The sequence below is a fragment of the Rhinopithecus bieti genome, unplaced genomic scaffold (assembly GCF_001698545.2).
Source record: "Rhinopithecus bieti isolate Rb0 unplaced genomic scaffold, ASM169854v2 scaffold_4666, whole genome shotgun sequence".
NCBI classification, from domain to species: Eukaryota; Metazoa; Chordata; class Mammalia; order Primates; family Cercopithecidae; genus Rhinopithecus; species Rhinopithecus bieti.
Genome location: NW_016804530.1, coordinates 409,963 through 425,565, shown reverse-complemented (window position 1 = coordinate 425,565; position 15,603 = coordinate 409,963). Strand labels below are relative to the sequence as shown.

The window sequence follows — 15,603 nt, the reverse complement described above, 5'->3', positions numbered from 1 at the left end:
AAAAAAAAAAAAAAAAAAACTTTTCTTAAGACTCAGCCCACCACATTAAGAAGTAACACAATAGGAACTTTGGAATCCTTAGTCTTTTACCTATTTAACTGTATTTTTAAAAGATAGGGCATCAGCCGGGTGCGGTGGCTCACCCTGTAATCCCAGCACTTTGGGAAGCTGAGGCAGGTGGATCACCTGAGGTCAGGAGTTCGACACCAGCCTGACCAACATGGTGAAACCCTGTCTCTACTAAAAAAATTTTTAAAGAATTAGCTGGGCATGGTGGCGGGTCCCTGAGTCCCAGCTACTCGGGAGGGTGAGGCAGGAGAATGGCGTGAACCTGGGAGGTGGAGCTTGCTGTGAGCTGAGATCGCACCATTGCACTCCAGCCTGGGCAACAAGAGCGAAACTCCATCTCAAAACAAAACAAAACAAAACAAAACAAAACAAAACAAAAGATAGGGCATCACAGCGTAAACTCAAATATCACGTTTAAATGTTACTTAATGCTTCATTCATTCCTAATCATAGTCACTGTATGAAGCCTACTAACAACAATTAACTGCCCTTTATCTTGTGTAAAGAAATGATGTATGTTATCAAGAGCAGGATGAGAGCGTAGCCCAGGCAGCCCAAAGAATATGAACTTGTTGGCGGTTTAGAGCAGGGGGTTGGCAAATCACAGCCCTCAGGCCAGCAGCCTGTGCTAATAAATAAAGTTTTATTGGAATACAGTCACTTTCATTCATTTATGTGTTGCTTCTGCCCACTTTATGCTACAATGGCAAAGCTGAGTTGTTCCAAAAGAGACCACATATGGCCTGGCATGGTGGCTCATGCTTGTAATCCCAGCACATTGGGAGGCTGAGGTGAGTGGATCACAGGTCAGGAGTTCAAAACCAGCCTGGTCAACATAGTGAAACTCTGTCTCTACTAAAAATACAAAAAAATTAGCCAGGCGTGGTGGCCGGCGCCTGAAATCCCAGCAACTCAGGAGGCTGAGGCAGGAGAATTGCTTGATCCCAGGAGGCGAAGGTTGCAGTGAGGCAAGATCACACCACCGCAATCTGGCCTGGGAGACAGTGCAAGACTCCATCTCAAAAAAAAACAAAAAACAAAAAACAAAAAAGGAGACCACATGACCTGCAAAGCCTAAAAGATTTACTATGTGGCCCCGACAGAAAAAGTTTGCTGACCCCTGGCTTAGAAAACAATCTAGTGGAGAGAGTCCGCTGGGCAGGTACATTCCTTTAAGAATCTGGAAGGCCCGAACGGGGGTGGTGGCTCATGCCTGTACTCAGCATTTTGGGAGGCTGAGATGGTTGGATCACTTGAGGTCAGGGGTTCTAGACCAGCCTGGTTAACATGGTGAAGCCCCATCTCTACTAAAACTACAAAAATTAGCCAGGCGTGGTGGTAGGTGCCTATAATCCCAGCTACTCAGGAAGCTGAGGCAGGAGAATCACTTAAACCCGGGAGGCAGAGGTTGCAGTGAGCCGAGATCTAACCACTGCACTCCAGCCAGGGCGACAGAGCAAGACTCTGTCTCAAAAAACAGAAAAAAGAATTTGGAGGGCCCAGCTCACCGGCTCACGCCTGTAATCCCAGCGCTTTGAGAAGCCGAGGTGCGAGGATTACTTGAGCCGAGGAATTTGAGACCAGCCTAGGTAACATACTAAGACTCTGTCTCTATTAAAAAAAAAAAAAAAAAAAAAAGGTTGACACCATCACACTATCATAGCTCACTATTAGTCTCAACTAACCAATCTCTCTGGGTATAAATTAAAGAGCACATCGGCTGCTCATGGTGGCTCACGCCTGTAATCCCACCACTTTAGAAGGCTGAGGTGCGTGGATAACTTAAGTCAGGAGTTCGAGACCAGCCTGGCCACCATGACGAAACCCCATCTCTACTAAAAATGCAAAACAATTAGCTGGGCATGGTGGCTCATGCCATAATCACAGCTATTTGGGAGGCTGAGGCAAGAGAATCGCTTGAAACTGGGAGGCAGAGGTTGCAGTGAGCCAAGATCGTTCCACTGCACTCCAGCCTGGGCGACAGAACGAGACTTTTTTCTTTTTTTTTTTTTTTTTTAAAAAAGGCCTCCTTTCAAAGGTTTCTCTGTAATACTTCACTCCAACCTACCAAAACATAAGGACTAAGTATATCTATATCATTTCTTAACATCAAATGCTGAAATACCACGATTTTCACAGACTCAATATTTCATATACAGTTGCTGCTTCAGAGAAGTGACACTTTTTTACTAAGCACTTCCTCTCTTCAAGTGTCTGATATGACACAAATGTTTTTTTTAAAAGATCATCAAAACAAAGTTAACTTCAAAATCAACATTTCGGAAATGTTGCAAGAATAAATCATAAGCTAACCATCAGCATCTGTATTTTATCAAGAGAAAGCTGTCATTCACACTCAACTCTTCTGAATGGAGATTTCATTTCTTACCTGACTCGGGCTAATCTTTTCTTCAGTAGCTGTGGAATGTTGATGTGGATCTTCCTTTGCTCCCTCAGAAGGTTCTCTTACAATTTCCGCCTGGCCCCCTGGATCTCTGAAGACCTTTGGCTCCATGCTCTTGCTTCTCTTTGCCCTATCCAAGATCCCAGATGCCACAGAATCTCCTGCTGTGGAGTCCACTAACCCACATCGCCCAGGCTCACTCCCAGGATCCAAGGTCTCATAGGTTTCTTCACAACAACTCTCCACACGAGTCCTCTGCAGCTCCAAGGGCAATGCCCTACTCTGACTTAAAAGAGGGCTTGAGGCTCCAGATTTTACATTTGGAATCACACTTGGCTCAGGGTCAGCATGAAGCTCTCTGGAGACACTTACTGGGAGTTCAGAGTATAATTCCTGTACCACAGCAGACATGGAGGAATCAAGTGGAACTGGCTGAGTCTCTACTCCAGATGACAGCATTAGGGCAGATGCAGATTATGGAGTCAAGTCTTTTATATCAAACGATTCCCCCTGATACAAATCACAGGAAGGGATAGAAGTTTAGAACCTTGATAGGTTAGAAAAAGGCTGCCTCAGTTCCAACCGGCTACAATGAAGAAAATAAGTTCTACTTTAAATGCTAGCATCATCTGGCACCAAAAATTTCTCCTTGATGAATTTGTAGAAAAATAAATACCTTAACCTTTAATAGGCATTTGACTAATCTCAATTCAAATACTGTCTTATGAACAATTCTTAACTTAAATGTGAAGGGCCAGCCAATGTAGATGAGAATAAGACATCCAAGGATAGACCTGATGTAAATTAGAAAATAAAGACGGTTTTCTGTTTGTTTTCATGGGCATGAACCTTACCTCTTTTGTTCACTGCTATATCCCCATGCCATCCCATAGCACACACTCAGCAAATATTTGTTGAACATACACTGAGGGACTCTGGAAAATTTCATATACTGACTTTTCCTTTTTGAGGGAGGATAGGATCAAGTGGGATTCCGTTCCTTTACTGCTTACTAAATACTTGAGCTCTCTCTACCCAGCCTAGCACGAGAAACTACTAAACCAGCTCGTTAGCAGAAGCCTTCCTGATTTTTTTTTTTTTTTTTTTTTTGAGACGGAGTCTTGCTCTGCCGCCCAGGCTGGAGTGCTGTGGCCGCATCTTAGCTCACTGCAAGCTCCGCCTCCCGGGTTCTCACCATTCTCCTGCCTCAGCCTCCCGAGTAGCTGGGACTACAGGCACCGCCACCTCGCCCGGCTAATTTTTTGTATTTTTTAGTAGAGACGGGGTTTCACCGTGTTAGCCAGGATGGTCTCGATCTCCTGACCTCGTGATCCGCCCATCTTGGCCTCCCAAAGTGCTGGGATTACAGGCTTGAGCCACCGCGCCCGGCCCCTTCCTGATTTTTATCCTGCATCTTCAGATTTTCCAAGTGTTTTCCACAGTCATCACTCATTTGATTCTCTTAACAACCCTTTGAGCTAAGTAGGGCAGCTATCAGCTTCTTGTTATAGATCCTAACACCACACCTGAGGAGGTTAAATATGACCTGCCTAAAATATTACATGGTTGTCTGAGAGAATGGAGGCGAAGGTGTACCAAGAAAGAGCTTCCACTGTGTTCGTAATGTTTCATTTCTTACATTGAATGTTAGCAACAGGTTATTTGCTGAAACACTTATATCTAAGCAGTTTGTAACACTACACTATCCAAGTAGTTAAAACACACACATACTTAGGGCCAGGGGTTCTTGGCTTGTAACTTTTCCAGTTTAGTGTACCAAACATGCAGTTTTCACAACAACAAAATCCACTTTCACCGTTCTGATTAGTCTGAATGTTTACAGGCCTTGAAATAAATCTTGCCTAAGTAGGTGGAAAAAAAACTCTGCTTTGACCTGACCAAGGCAAAAATTGGTTAGCCAGATAAGATACTTCAAGCTTTCATTTCTTTTTAGACAGGATCTTGCTCTGTCACCCAGGCTAGAGTACCGTGGTGCAATCATTCCTCATTGCAGTCTCCCTCTCCCAGACTCAAGTGATCCTCCTGCCTCAGCCTCCTGTAGCTGGGACAGGTGCACATCACCACAACTGGCTAATTTTTTTATTTTTTTGAGACGGAGTCTCGCTCTGTCGCCTAGGCTGGAGTGCAGTGGCATGATCTTGGCTCACTGCAATCTCCACTTCCCGGGTTCAAGTGATTCTTCTGCCTCAGCCTCCGGAGTAGCTGGGACTACAGGCGTGTGCCACCACACCCGGCTAATTTTTGTATTTTTAGTAGAGACAAGGTTTCACCACGTTGGCCAGGTTGGTCTTGAACTCCTGACCTCATAATCTGCCCACCTCGCCTTCCAAAGTGCTGGGATTATAGGCATGAGCCACCGTGCCTGGCAACACCTGGCTAGTTTATTTTTTTTTTTGGTGGAGACAAGTTTTGATACGTTATCCAGGATGGTTTCCAACTACTGAGCTCAAGCAATCCTCCTGCCTTCGCCTCGCAAAGTGCTGGGATTATAGGCACGAGTCACCATGCCTGACCCACACTTTCATTCTTGATGCTTTCCCTAACCCTAAACAAAAGGAGAGAAAAGATGAATTTTAATGAACCTTCTCAAAGGTAAAAGAGCGTAACGTTATAATACTAACTTAAATACCAGAAGTGATAAGAACTCAGATTGCTGTTACATGATGTTTAGGTAACACAGAAAGGCAAATTTAAAAAATTAAATCCAAAACATTAGGCCGGGCGCAGTGGCTCACACCTGTAATCCCAGCATTTTGGGAGGCTGAGGCAGGCAGATCGCTTGAAGTCAGGAGTTCAAGAACAGCCTGATCAATATGGTGAAATCCAGTCTCTACTAAAAATACCAAAATTAGCTGGGCATGGTGGCAGGCTCCCGTAATCCCAGCTACTTGGGAGGTTGAGGCACGAGAATCACTTGAACCCAGGAGGTGGAGGATGCAGCGAGCCAAGATCACACTACTGCACTCCAGCCTGGGCAACAAAGCAAGACTCCCATCTCAAAGAAAAAAATGAACAAGCAACAAAACAAAACATTACCAAGAGATAAACTGTGTGTATAGGCCAAGAACGAGAATCAAATGAGATTCTGGATGTGAAAAGCTTTCATAAACAGTGCTGTAAGGCTGGGTGCGGTGGCTCATGCCTATAATCCCTGCACTTTGGGAGGCCCAGGCAGGCAGATCACCTGAGGTCAGGAGTTAGAGACCAACCTGGCCAACATGATGAAACCCCGTCTCTACTAAAAATAAAATTAGCTGGGCACGACGGCAGGCGCCTGTAGTCCCAGCTACTCGGGAGGCTGAGGCAGGAGAATTATTTGAACCCAGGAGACGGAGGTTGCAGTGAGCCAAGATCGTACCACTGCACTCCAGCCTGGGTGACAGAGCCAGACTCTGTCTCAAAAACAGTGCTGAGAGAAATGTATCCCTTTTAGATCTAGAATCTTCCCCTTTCTCGTTTATTTCCAGATAAAGATCTTTCTAGGGGCACTTCAGATTTTAGGCCGTGTGTGTGTGTGTGTGTGTGTGTGTGTGTGTGTGTGTGTAAGGTGGGGGATGGGGGAGGTTAGTAGAGATAATGTGGAGTTGCTATTTGATGCCAAAAATAAGTAGGAAGTACTCAATTTTAATTTGGTTCAGTTTTCCTTTCCCAACAACATACACAGTCCATTTTTCAGCTGTCACAGCACATACAGATTTGAAGAGTAAATGCAGGAAAGGATACGGCAAAAGAGCAGATTTTTCAAAGGAGATGGCCTCCTTGGGTCTCTGCCATCTTATGCATCTGACCCTGCCTACCACAGAGACATGGGTGTTCTTAAAACTTAATCCTTGATTCCTCCCTTTTTAGTCTTCACTTTCTTGATAACCTCATCTTTTTCTGCAGCCTCTGTGATGAGGATGACTGAAAACTCTTCCTTTTTTTCTTTTTTGGGATGGAGTCTTGCTCTGTCGCCCAGACTGGATGGAGTGCGGTGGTGACAACTCGGCTCACTGCAATCTCTGCCTCCCAGGTTCAAGGATTATCCTGCCTCTGTCTCCTGAATAGCTGGGATTACAGGCATGTGCCATCATGCCTGGCTAATTTTTGTATTTTTAGTAGAGATGGGGTTTCACCATGTTGGCCAGGCTGGTCTTGAACTCCTGACCTCAAGTAATCCACCCGCCTCGGCCTCCCAAAGTGCTGGGATTAAGGGTGTGAGCCACTGCACCTGGCCTAAAACTCTTCCTTTAAGCACAGAGTTACCATAGACTCAGCAATTTCCCTCATAGGTATATATGCACAAACATACGTCCACATAAAAATTTGTACACAAATGCCTTTAGCAGCATTACTCACAATAGTCAAAAAGTAGAAACAATCCAAATATCCATCAACTGATGAATGCATAAACAAAATGTGGTATAGCCATACAATAGAATATTATTCAGCCATAAAAAGGAATGGAGAAATAATACATGTTACAACACAAATGAACCTTGAAGACATTATGCTAAGTGAAAGAAGCCAGTCGCAGAAGATCACATGTTACAAGATCCCCTGCATAGGAATGTCTAGAATAGGCAAATCTTACTACGAACCCAGCTATTAAGAAGGGAAGATCACACCCATGGGAGGCCAAGGTGGGCGAATCACGAGGTCAGGAGTTGGGAGACCATCCTGGGTAATACGGTGATACCCCATCTCTACTAAAAATACAAAAAATTAGCTGGGCATGGTGGCACGTGCCTGTAGTCCCAGCTGCTCTGGAGGCTGAGGCAGGAGAATCGCTTGAACCCGGGAGGTAGAGGTTGCAGTGAGCCAAGACTGTGCCACTGCACTCCAGCCTGGGAGACAAGAGCGAACTCTGTCCAAAAGGCTGGGATTTTTGGAGAAATCAGGAGTGGACAGCTAATGGACACAGAGTTTCTGTTTCGAGTAATAACAATTTTCTAAAGTCGATTACGGTGATGGCTGTAGAACTCTGCGACTATATCAAAAACCACTGACTGGTACAATTTAAATCAGTCAATTGTCTGGCATACGAATTAAATCTTAACAAAAATGATTTCTTTTAAAAAAGAAACCTGACCGGAAGCAGTGGCTCACACCTGTAATCCCAGCACTTTGGGAGGTCGAGGTGGGTGGATCACCCGAGGTCAGGAGTTCCAGACCAGAATGGCCAACAAGGTGAAACCCTGTCTCTACTAAAAATCCAAAAAATTAGCTGGGCGTGTTGGCGAACACCTGTAATCCCAGCTACTTGGGAGGCTGACGCAGGAGAATCGCTTGAACCTGGAAGGCAGAGGTTGCAGGGACCTGAGATGGGCCCACTACATTCCAGACTGAGTGAGACCCTGTCTCAAAAAAAAGGGAAACTGACCCTGACCCCAACCTCTCTCTCAATTCCTAACCTACATTTCACTTGCAAGAATGGCACCCCCAAAACTTACCATGTTTTTTTTTTTTTTTGAGACAGAGTCTGGCTCTGTCGCCCAGGCTGGAGTGCAGTGGCCGGATCTCAGCTCACTGCAAGCTCCGCCTCCCAGGTTCACGCCATTCTCCGGCCTCAGCCTCCCGAGTAGCTGGGACTACAGGCGCCCACCACCTCGCCCGGCTAGTTTTTTGTATTTTTTAGTAGAGACAGGGTTTTACCGTGTTAACCAGGATGGTCTCGAACTCCTGACCTCGTGATCCACCCGTCTCGGCCTCCCAAAGTGCTGGGATTACAGGCTTGAGCCACCGCGCCCGGCCAAAAACTTACCATGTTTAAAACACAATTTATTCAATCTATTGAATAATTGAGTCTTTCTACATGCAAACAGCTTTGAGAAACAAGGATAAATAATATGCTCCCAGTAAACTTACATGCTCATTCCTTCTTTCTTTCTTTTTTTTAAAAAAAGAGTCAGGGTCTTGCTGTGTCACCCAGGCTGGAGTGTGGTGGTGCAATCATAGCTCACTACAACCTTGAACTCGTGGGCTCAAGCAATCCTTCCGCCTCAGCATGCCTGGCTAATTTGTTGTTGTTGTTGTTGTTTTTGAGAAGGAGTTTCCCTCTTGTTGCCCAGATGGGAGTGCAACACTGAGATCTCTGCTCACCACAATCTCCACCTCCTGGGTTCAAGCGATTCTCCTGCCCCAGCCTCCCGAGTAGCTGGGATTACAGGCATTCGCCACCACGCCCAGCTAATTTTGTATTTTCAGTAGAGACGGGGTTTCTCCATGTTGGTCAGGCTGATCTCAAACTCCTGACCTCAAGTGATCAGCCTGCCTTGGCCTCCCAAACTGCTGGGATTACACGCGTGAGCCACTGCGCCTGGCCTGATTTTTTTATTTTTGTAGATAATTTTGTAGGTCTTGTTATGTTGCCCAGGCTGGTCTCAAACTCCTGGGTTCAAGCAATCCTCCCACCTCAGCCTCCCAAAAGTGCTGAAATTATGAGCATGAGCCACTATGACTAGCCACATGCTTATTCTTAATCCTGTTGCTTCTCAGAAAACGCACCATCATTATTCTGGAGCTCAGATTTGAATGAATCCCCAGCCATAACCATATCTGACTTCCCCTCACCATTCAATCAGCACTTGCAGCCTGTGGACTCAACTCCCTGCAGTGTTTCTAGTAAATTCTACTCCCTTCCATCCCCAAGGTTCTAGCTCAACATTTTGTTCCAAATGTTGCTCCACATAGGGTCATGCACAAATACAGGTTTACTAAACAGATCTTTATCATAAAGAGTCAATACTGACAATCGCATAAAATGGTCATCTCTTGATACTCCTGTTTGGACCAAATTCTAAGAATTTTCAACCTGTAAAACAACTAGCCACACTGGCTAGAGAAGCAAAACAGACACCCCCTCCTTTTTCTCCTGGACTAATTCTGGGTCCCCAAATTTCTGAGCAGAATTGCAGATCCGTTACCAAGAACAGCTAGAACATTCAGAAGTGAGGTGATATTTAGAGGCAAGCCTAGAGTGGCAGGTTAAACTTATTTTCAGCTCAGTAGCTCACACCATCTATCAAAGTATTGATAATGCTACAAGGCTGCAGTAACAGAACCCGATTTTGAGAAGACATTCAAGTTCTTTAAAACTAAATTTCTGAATGTAATGGAGCAATCTAAAAGGATGATGTAAAAATATACCTCTACAGCGAGACTTGGTGGCTCATGCCTGTAATACCAGCAGTTTGGGAGGCTGAGGCAGGCAGATCACTTGAGGTCAAGAGTTCAAGACCAGCCTGACCAACACGGTGAAACCCTATCTCTACTAAAAAATGCAAAAATTAGCCGGGCATGGTGGCAGGAGCCTGTAATCTCAGCTACTTGGGAGGGTAAGGCACAAGAATCCCTGGAACCTGGGAGGCGGAGGTTGCAGTGAGCAGAGATCACGACACTGTGCTTTAGCCTGGGCAACAGAGGGAGACTCAGTCTCAAAACAAACAAAACAAAACAAAACAACAACAACAAAAATATATATATATATATGTATATGGCAAATATCACAGTGTCACCTTGGACAAAAGCATCACCAATGACTTATCTGCATGTTGAACTTAATTTCAAACTAAGGACTCAAGCAATCCTCCTGCCTCAGCCTCCTAAGCAGCCAGGACTACAGGTGCGAGGCAGTGAACCCAGCAAATACTTTTATTTTTTGTAGAGACAGGGTCTCACTACATTGCCCAGGCTGGTCTTGAGCTCCTGGCCTCAAGTGATTCTCCCACCTCGGCCTCCCAGAGTGGGCTGCTGCACCCAGCCTTGTACTTAAGTTTTCCAAACAGTGAGTATATATTACTTATGTTAAAATGTCTAACCATTATTTCTCAAGATCTAAATGCACAGCAATAAAACAGCTGGTAAGTTTTATCCCTTTGTTTTATCAGTATTTTTCCAGCTGTCAGCTCTCTGCCATAACCATCAATGTTTTTACATTAAAGTGTTAAGTGTGAAGTGAAAGGGAAGAGTGAGTAACACATGCTTATAAAATGTAGACAGGGATTTACAGCTTAATCTTTGCTAATGACTTATATCAACCTATTGGGTGAGGATACCAGATAATTACCCAGTTTGAGGTATAGGCAAAAAATAAACCATAGATTTATGAACAACTCTTGACAGCTGCTACTGGCTTGTCTTTATCACAACACAAATAAGTACTGTATTAGATTGTGTAGGGAATGGATTTATTCCCAAAAAGTGACTAATACAGGAAGTATGTAAATTATTATTATTCCAGTAAAACTAGAAATTATTTTATGTTGAGGACAATTATTTCATGCTCTTTTTTTTTTTTTTTTTGAGACGGAGTCTTGCTCTGTCACCCAGGCTGGAGTGCTGTGGCCGGATCTCAGCTCACTGCAAGCTCCGCCTCCCGGGTTCTCACCATTCTCTGCCTCAGCCTCCTGAGTAGCTGGGACCACAGGCGCCCGCCACCTCGCCCGGCGCTAGTTTTTTTGGTATTTTTTAGATAGAGACGGGAGTTTCATACGCGTGTCTAGCCCCCAAGATGTCTCGATCTCCTGACTCGTTGATCCACCCATTCCTCAGCCGTCCCAAAGTGGCTGGGGATTACAGGCTTGGGCTTGAGCCACCGCGCCCGGCCTTCATGCTCTTTCTTTGCAAATGCACAAATACTTCTCTCAGCAGTCTTTTTTTTTTTTTTTTTTTTTTTTTTTTTTGAGACAGAGTCTCGCTGTTGCCCATGTTGGAGTGCAGCGGTGCGATCTTGGCTCACTGCAAGCTCTGCCTCCTGGGTTCACGCCATTCTCCTACCTCAGTCTCCCAAGTATAACTGCAGCCTCTGGTGCCTGCCACCATGGCCAGCTAATTTTTTGTTTGTTTGTTTTTTGTATTTTTAGTAGAGACGGGGTTTGACCGTGTTAGCCAGGATGGTCTCCATCTCCTGACCTCATGATCTGCCCGCCTCAGCCTCCCAAAGTGCTGGGATTACAGGCGTGAGCCACTGCGCCTGGCCCTCTCCCAGCAGCCTTTTTTTTTTTTTTTTTTTTTGAGACAGAGTCTTGCTATATTGCCCAGGCTGAAGTGCAATGGCACGATTTTGGCTCATGCAACCTCTGCCTCGCAGGTTCAAGCGATTCTGCCTCAGCCTCCTGAGTAGCTGGGATTACAGGTGCCCGCCACCACGCCCGGCTAATTTTTTGTATTTTTAGTAGAGATGGGGTTTCACTGTGTTAGCTAGGATGGTCTTGATCTCCTGACCTCGTGATCTGCCCGCCTCAGCCTCCCAAAGTGCTGGGATTATCAGCGTGAGCCATTGCGCCGGCCTAACTGCTGGTCTCTTCAGCAGGAAGCCAGGGTCCCTTATCCTGCTACCATATACTAGCTGCTGAGTCTTGAGTGTGTTAAGTGAAAGTTAAGTGAACTTTCCCGGGCTTGTTTTTCACGTATTCATCAAAATAAGTTCAAAGGGTCCTGTCACCCATAAAAATCCCAAGACTCCAAAGAATAACTTTTCTATTTCCCTTTGTTACAGAAAAGCACACCTACAGACACCAACAATGGTGATATAGAGCTCTCACTAATCCCCTTTGCAATTACTCGAGGGCATTTGAGGTAATTTAAGAACACTTTACATATAAAAAAAGATGGTAAGCTTTCCTTTAGCGTGCTTTCAGGTAATTTGGCAGTGCTAATTCCTATCCCACCAAAAAAACAAAAACAGGAAAACAAACCTACCAGTGAAGGATTAACATTGCTGCTCTCAATCTCATCAGAATACATTTTACAACACTAAAAACCTGACAAAGTGGCAACTTTTAGTCATTCAAACACTCCCCAAAAGTTCTAGAGGTCGAAAATTTACAACAAGCAAAAAATAAGAAAGAAAGAAAAAAAACACAAAGAAAACAGAACCTAATACCGTGTGCCCCAACAATCCCGAATCTGAAAGTCTCCCCTTCCTTTAATTCCAAAGCAAAGGGGCTGTTAATAACACTAGGCACTGCCATGCTTGCTTCAGGGAACAATACTCAAAATAATCACCAGGCCCTCAGAAGCTCGCAATACTCTTTTCACCTTGAGAAAGGGGCTTTCTTTTCCAAAGACTCAGACATTGTAGTCATTCCCTCCATGAGGGAATTTGGAGAATGGGCCTCTTCTTGAGAAAGAGAAAGAAGAGTCTTTTAATAAAATCCCAAGACAAACTGAAAGTGAGGCAGGGAAGTTCAAACACTAAACAGGGCCAAGCGCTTCAACGAGGAGCGTGCAGAAAATCTCAAAAGCATCAAGGACTATTTCCCATTTTCTCCCTTTAATAACACCCAGAAAAAGGATCCCTCTGTCTCCACATAAGGAGTGAAACCGTGGAAATGCTCCTGATTTCTACTGACAGAGGCTTCCTGGATAAAAGATTTTCATATCGTTTACAAAGGAAAAGGAGAAAAGAAACAATCTGTGTCATTCTGGATATATAAGAGGGAAGAGATCTCTCCTCAAAGGTATAGAGTCTTCATTTTCTTGGGAGAGCAAAAGAAAGGAAGAACTTGGAATCGCCCACTTGGGGGGTGGGAAGGACGTGCAGACGGAATATTTTTTGTCACTACAGTAAGTCAGGGAGTGGGAGAGGACATCTCTAACCAGTCAGGAAGAAGTGATACCTTCTGTGGACAAAGGAAGGGCTGGCTTCTGGCATCAGGTCTCCCTTTCTCTTAAGAGGACAGATCTGTTTCCAAAAGCTAAGTCTTTTTTTCTTGATTATTTTCAGTGATGCCCTCTTTGTTAATGTGGGGGAGTATTGTACAGTAGGATCTAAGGGGACTGGAAATGTCTCTTTCTCTAACCCCTAAGTGGGAGGGAGTCTTCTACTCCAGTGAGAAAGGATGCTCGAACACTTGTGATGGGGGTTGGGAGGGTCACGCATGGAAAAATATGCTTCTCTGTGCAAGATATTAATTTTCTTTTTTAACAGATTAAGTAATAGTAACAGCAACAGCTTACCAAAAGCTTACTATGTAACTAGTATTTACACAAATGCTCCCTTAGCCCGCATGACAATTTTAAGAAAACAGAACCTAAATTGGAGATGGACTTAGATTGAGACAAGTTAAACAAATAGTCAAGGTCACAAAGATGTTAAGTGAGAGACTCAGGTTTGTGACTATCACACTCCAAAAGCCATGCTCTTAATTGTGCAAGGGAAAGGAGCTCACTGCACACCAAGAGGCTTAAAGGGAAGAAGAGAAGCGAGGCTCCCTCTGCGGACATCGCGATGGGAGAGGGAGAAAGGTTGACTTCTGATACCATAAAGTAAATTTTCAGGGTCTTCCTCTCCGTATTTTGGGGTACACGTGAAAAATAAAGGAGGAAGGTAAGTCTCTTTCTTACTGGGAAGAAAGATCCCCTCTGTCACTTTCAGGCAAGTTGAGACTCACTCTTCACCTGGGGAACGCTGACCAAAGTTGGGGGAAAGGTCTCATTTAGGGATTATCTCTTACTCCTCCTCAGGATAAGTTCAGAATCCCCCTCGAACCCCGGGAGTGGGTCTCCCTCTGCTGACCAACGGATGAGCGCTAAGAAAGAGCGTACGCCTCCGATAAGGGGCGTCGTCCTCTGCGAGGAGATAAGTTGGGGGATCCCTGTCGTATCGAGGTTGAAGAGGAGTCTCTCTCCCGCGTCGGAGCCATGACTTGGAGAAGCCGCTTTTCTCTCTAGCGACGCGGGGCCTGGTCTCCTCCCTCTCCCTGGGTCGTTCCGCCGCCCACAGGGCAGCCTTGGTTCCTTTCCGCGCCCCAAGAGGGCGGGAGACCCGGACTCCCCTTTAGCCAGCACCACCCGGCGGAGGGTCCCTTTAGGACGGAGTGGGGCGGGGCGGCTACGCCCGAAGCCTTCCAGTCCCCGGCCTCTTACCCTGAGACCTGCTCCGCGGCCCGCGCTTGCCCAGCCAGCTCAGCCTCTGCAGCTGCAGCCCAGTCGTCGCCAAGTCTACCTGAGCCTACGGAACCCACAGAGCCCGGGGGCGCTCCGGCCGCCGCCACCTCTTCGTCTCTATGGTCCCCCTGCACTTCCTCATCCGGGGCCCGAGCCAGCCATGCGGACTCGCCCAAATCCCGCCCCCGCACCGCGCGCGCGCACTCCAAGGGGAGGCTCTTCCTGCTTCTGACCTCCCGCCCTCTGCTAACCCCAGCCTCCCTCAACCCCGCCCCTGCGACTCAAATTCTTAAAGGCAAGCACAACTTTTGGCTCTGCTCCTGCTGAGCCACAGGACCCAGTGCCTACCTCCACTGCTGTCACCCTGATCCAGTCCACCGTTTTTCTAGTTTGGACGGCTACAATTCTAAGGGCCTGCCTGCTTCCACTCTGGCAGCCCGAGAGAGTGCTTTGGGTCACGACACTTCTCTGCTTCTTCTCACCACAGTGACCGCTAAATAAACGGCACCCCTGCCTCCAGTTGGTTACAGAACCTTGTTTTATTTTCTTCATAGCTTTAACACTAGCTGAAATTTCTATGTCTCATCTCTTTATTGACTCGTTTATAATTTATCTTCCTCCACCTTGTCTGTTTTGTTCATCACTTAATGCTCAGCACCAACAGCAGTGTCCGGAACAAAACTAGACACTTCACGGACATTTGAAGGAATGAAGAAATGTTTATCCAGGGGAAGAATTGAGGCAGTACAGAGAATGAAATCGACTTGCTCCAAATCATACAGCTTTGTGTTAAAAAATAGTCTCACGCCTGTAATCCCAGCACTTTGGGAGGCGAAAGTGGGAGAAGCACTTCAGCCTAGAAGTTTGAGACCAGCTTGGGCAACACAGTGAGACATCGTCTCTGCCAAAAAACAAACAAACAAGAAACAAACAGCTGGGTCTGGTGATGTGTGTCTGTAATCCCAACTACTCTGGAGGCTGAGGCAGGAGGATCACTTGAGCCTGGAAGGTTGAGGCTGCAGTGAGCGGTGATCATGGCACTGCACTCCAGCCTGGGTGACACAGCAAGACTCTTTCTCAAAACAAAACAAAGATTGCTCAGATGTTGGTGCACCTGTGCTCCTAGCTACTGGGGAGCCTGAAGCGGGAGGATCGTTTGAGCCCAGGAGTTTGAAGCTGCATTGAGTTATGTTGGTACCACCACTGCACTCCAGCCTGGGCAAGAAAACAAGACCCTG

General features: G+C 45.8%; 1 protein-coding gene across 3 annotated transcripts in view; it reads right to left on the bottom strand.

Annotated features, from left to right (window-relative positions):
* PRR14L (proline rich 14 like) overlaps window positions 1-14,528 on the bottom strand; it is a 70,912-nt gene extending 56,384 nt beyond the window's left edge. Inside the window, exons 1-2 of one of the 3 annotated variants that reach the window (XM_017868950.1) lie at window positions 14,345-14,528; window positions 2,459-2,983 (exon numbers count right to left, since the gene is read on the bottom strand). In XM_017868950.1, coding sequence (XP_017724439.1) covers window positions 2,459-2,932 — 474 coding nt within the window. In that variant the 5' untranslated portion in view covers window positions 2,933-2,983; window positions 14,345-14,528. The remainder of the gene's footprint in view (window positions 1-2,458; window positions 2,984-14,344) is intronic. The other 2 variants (XM_017868951.1, XM_017868952.1) reach the window with 2 other exon arrangements.
* Between the last annotated feature and the right edge of the window lie 1,075 nt (window positions 14,529-15,603).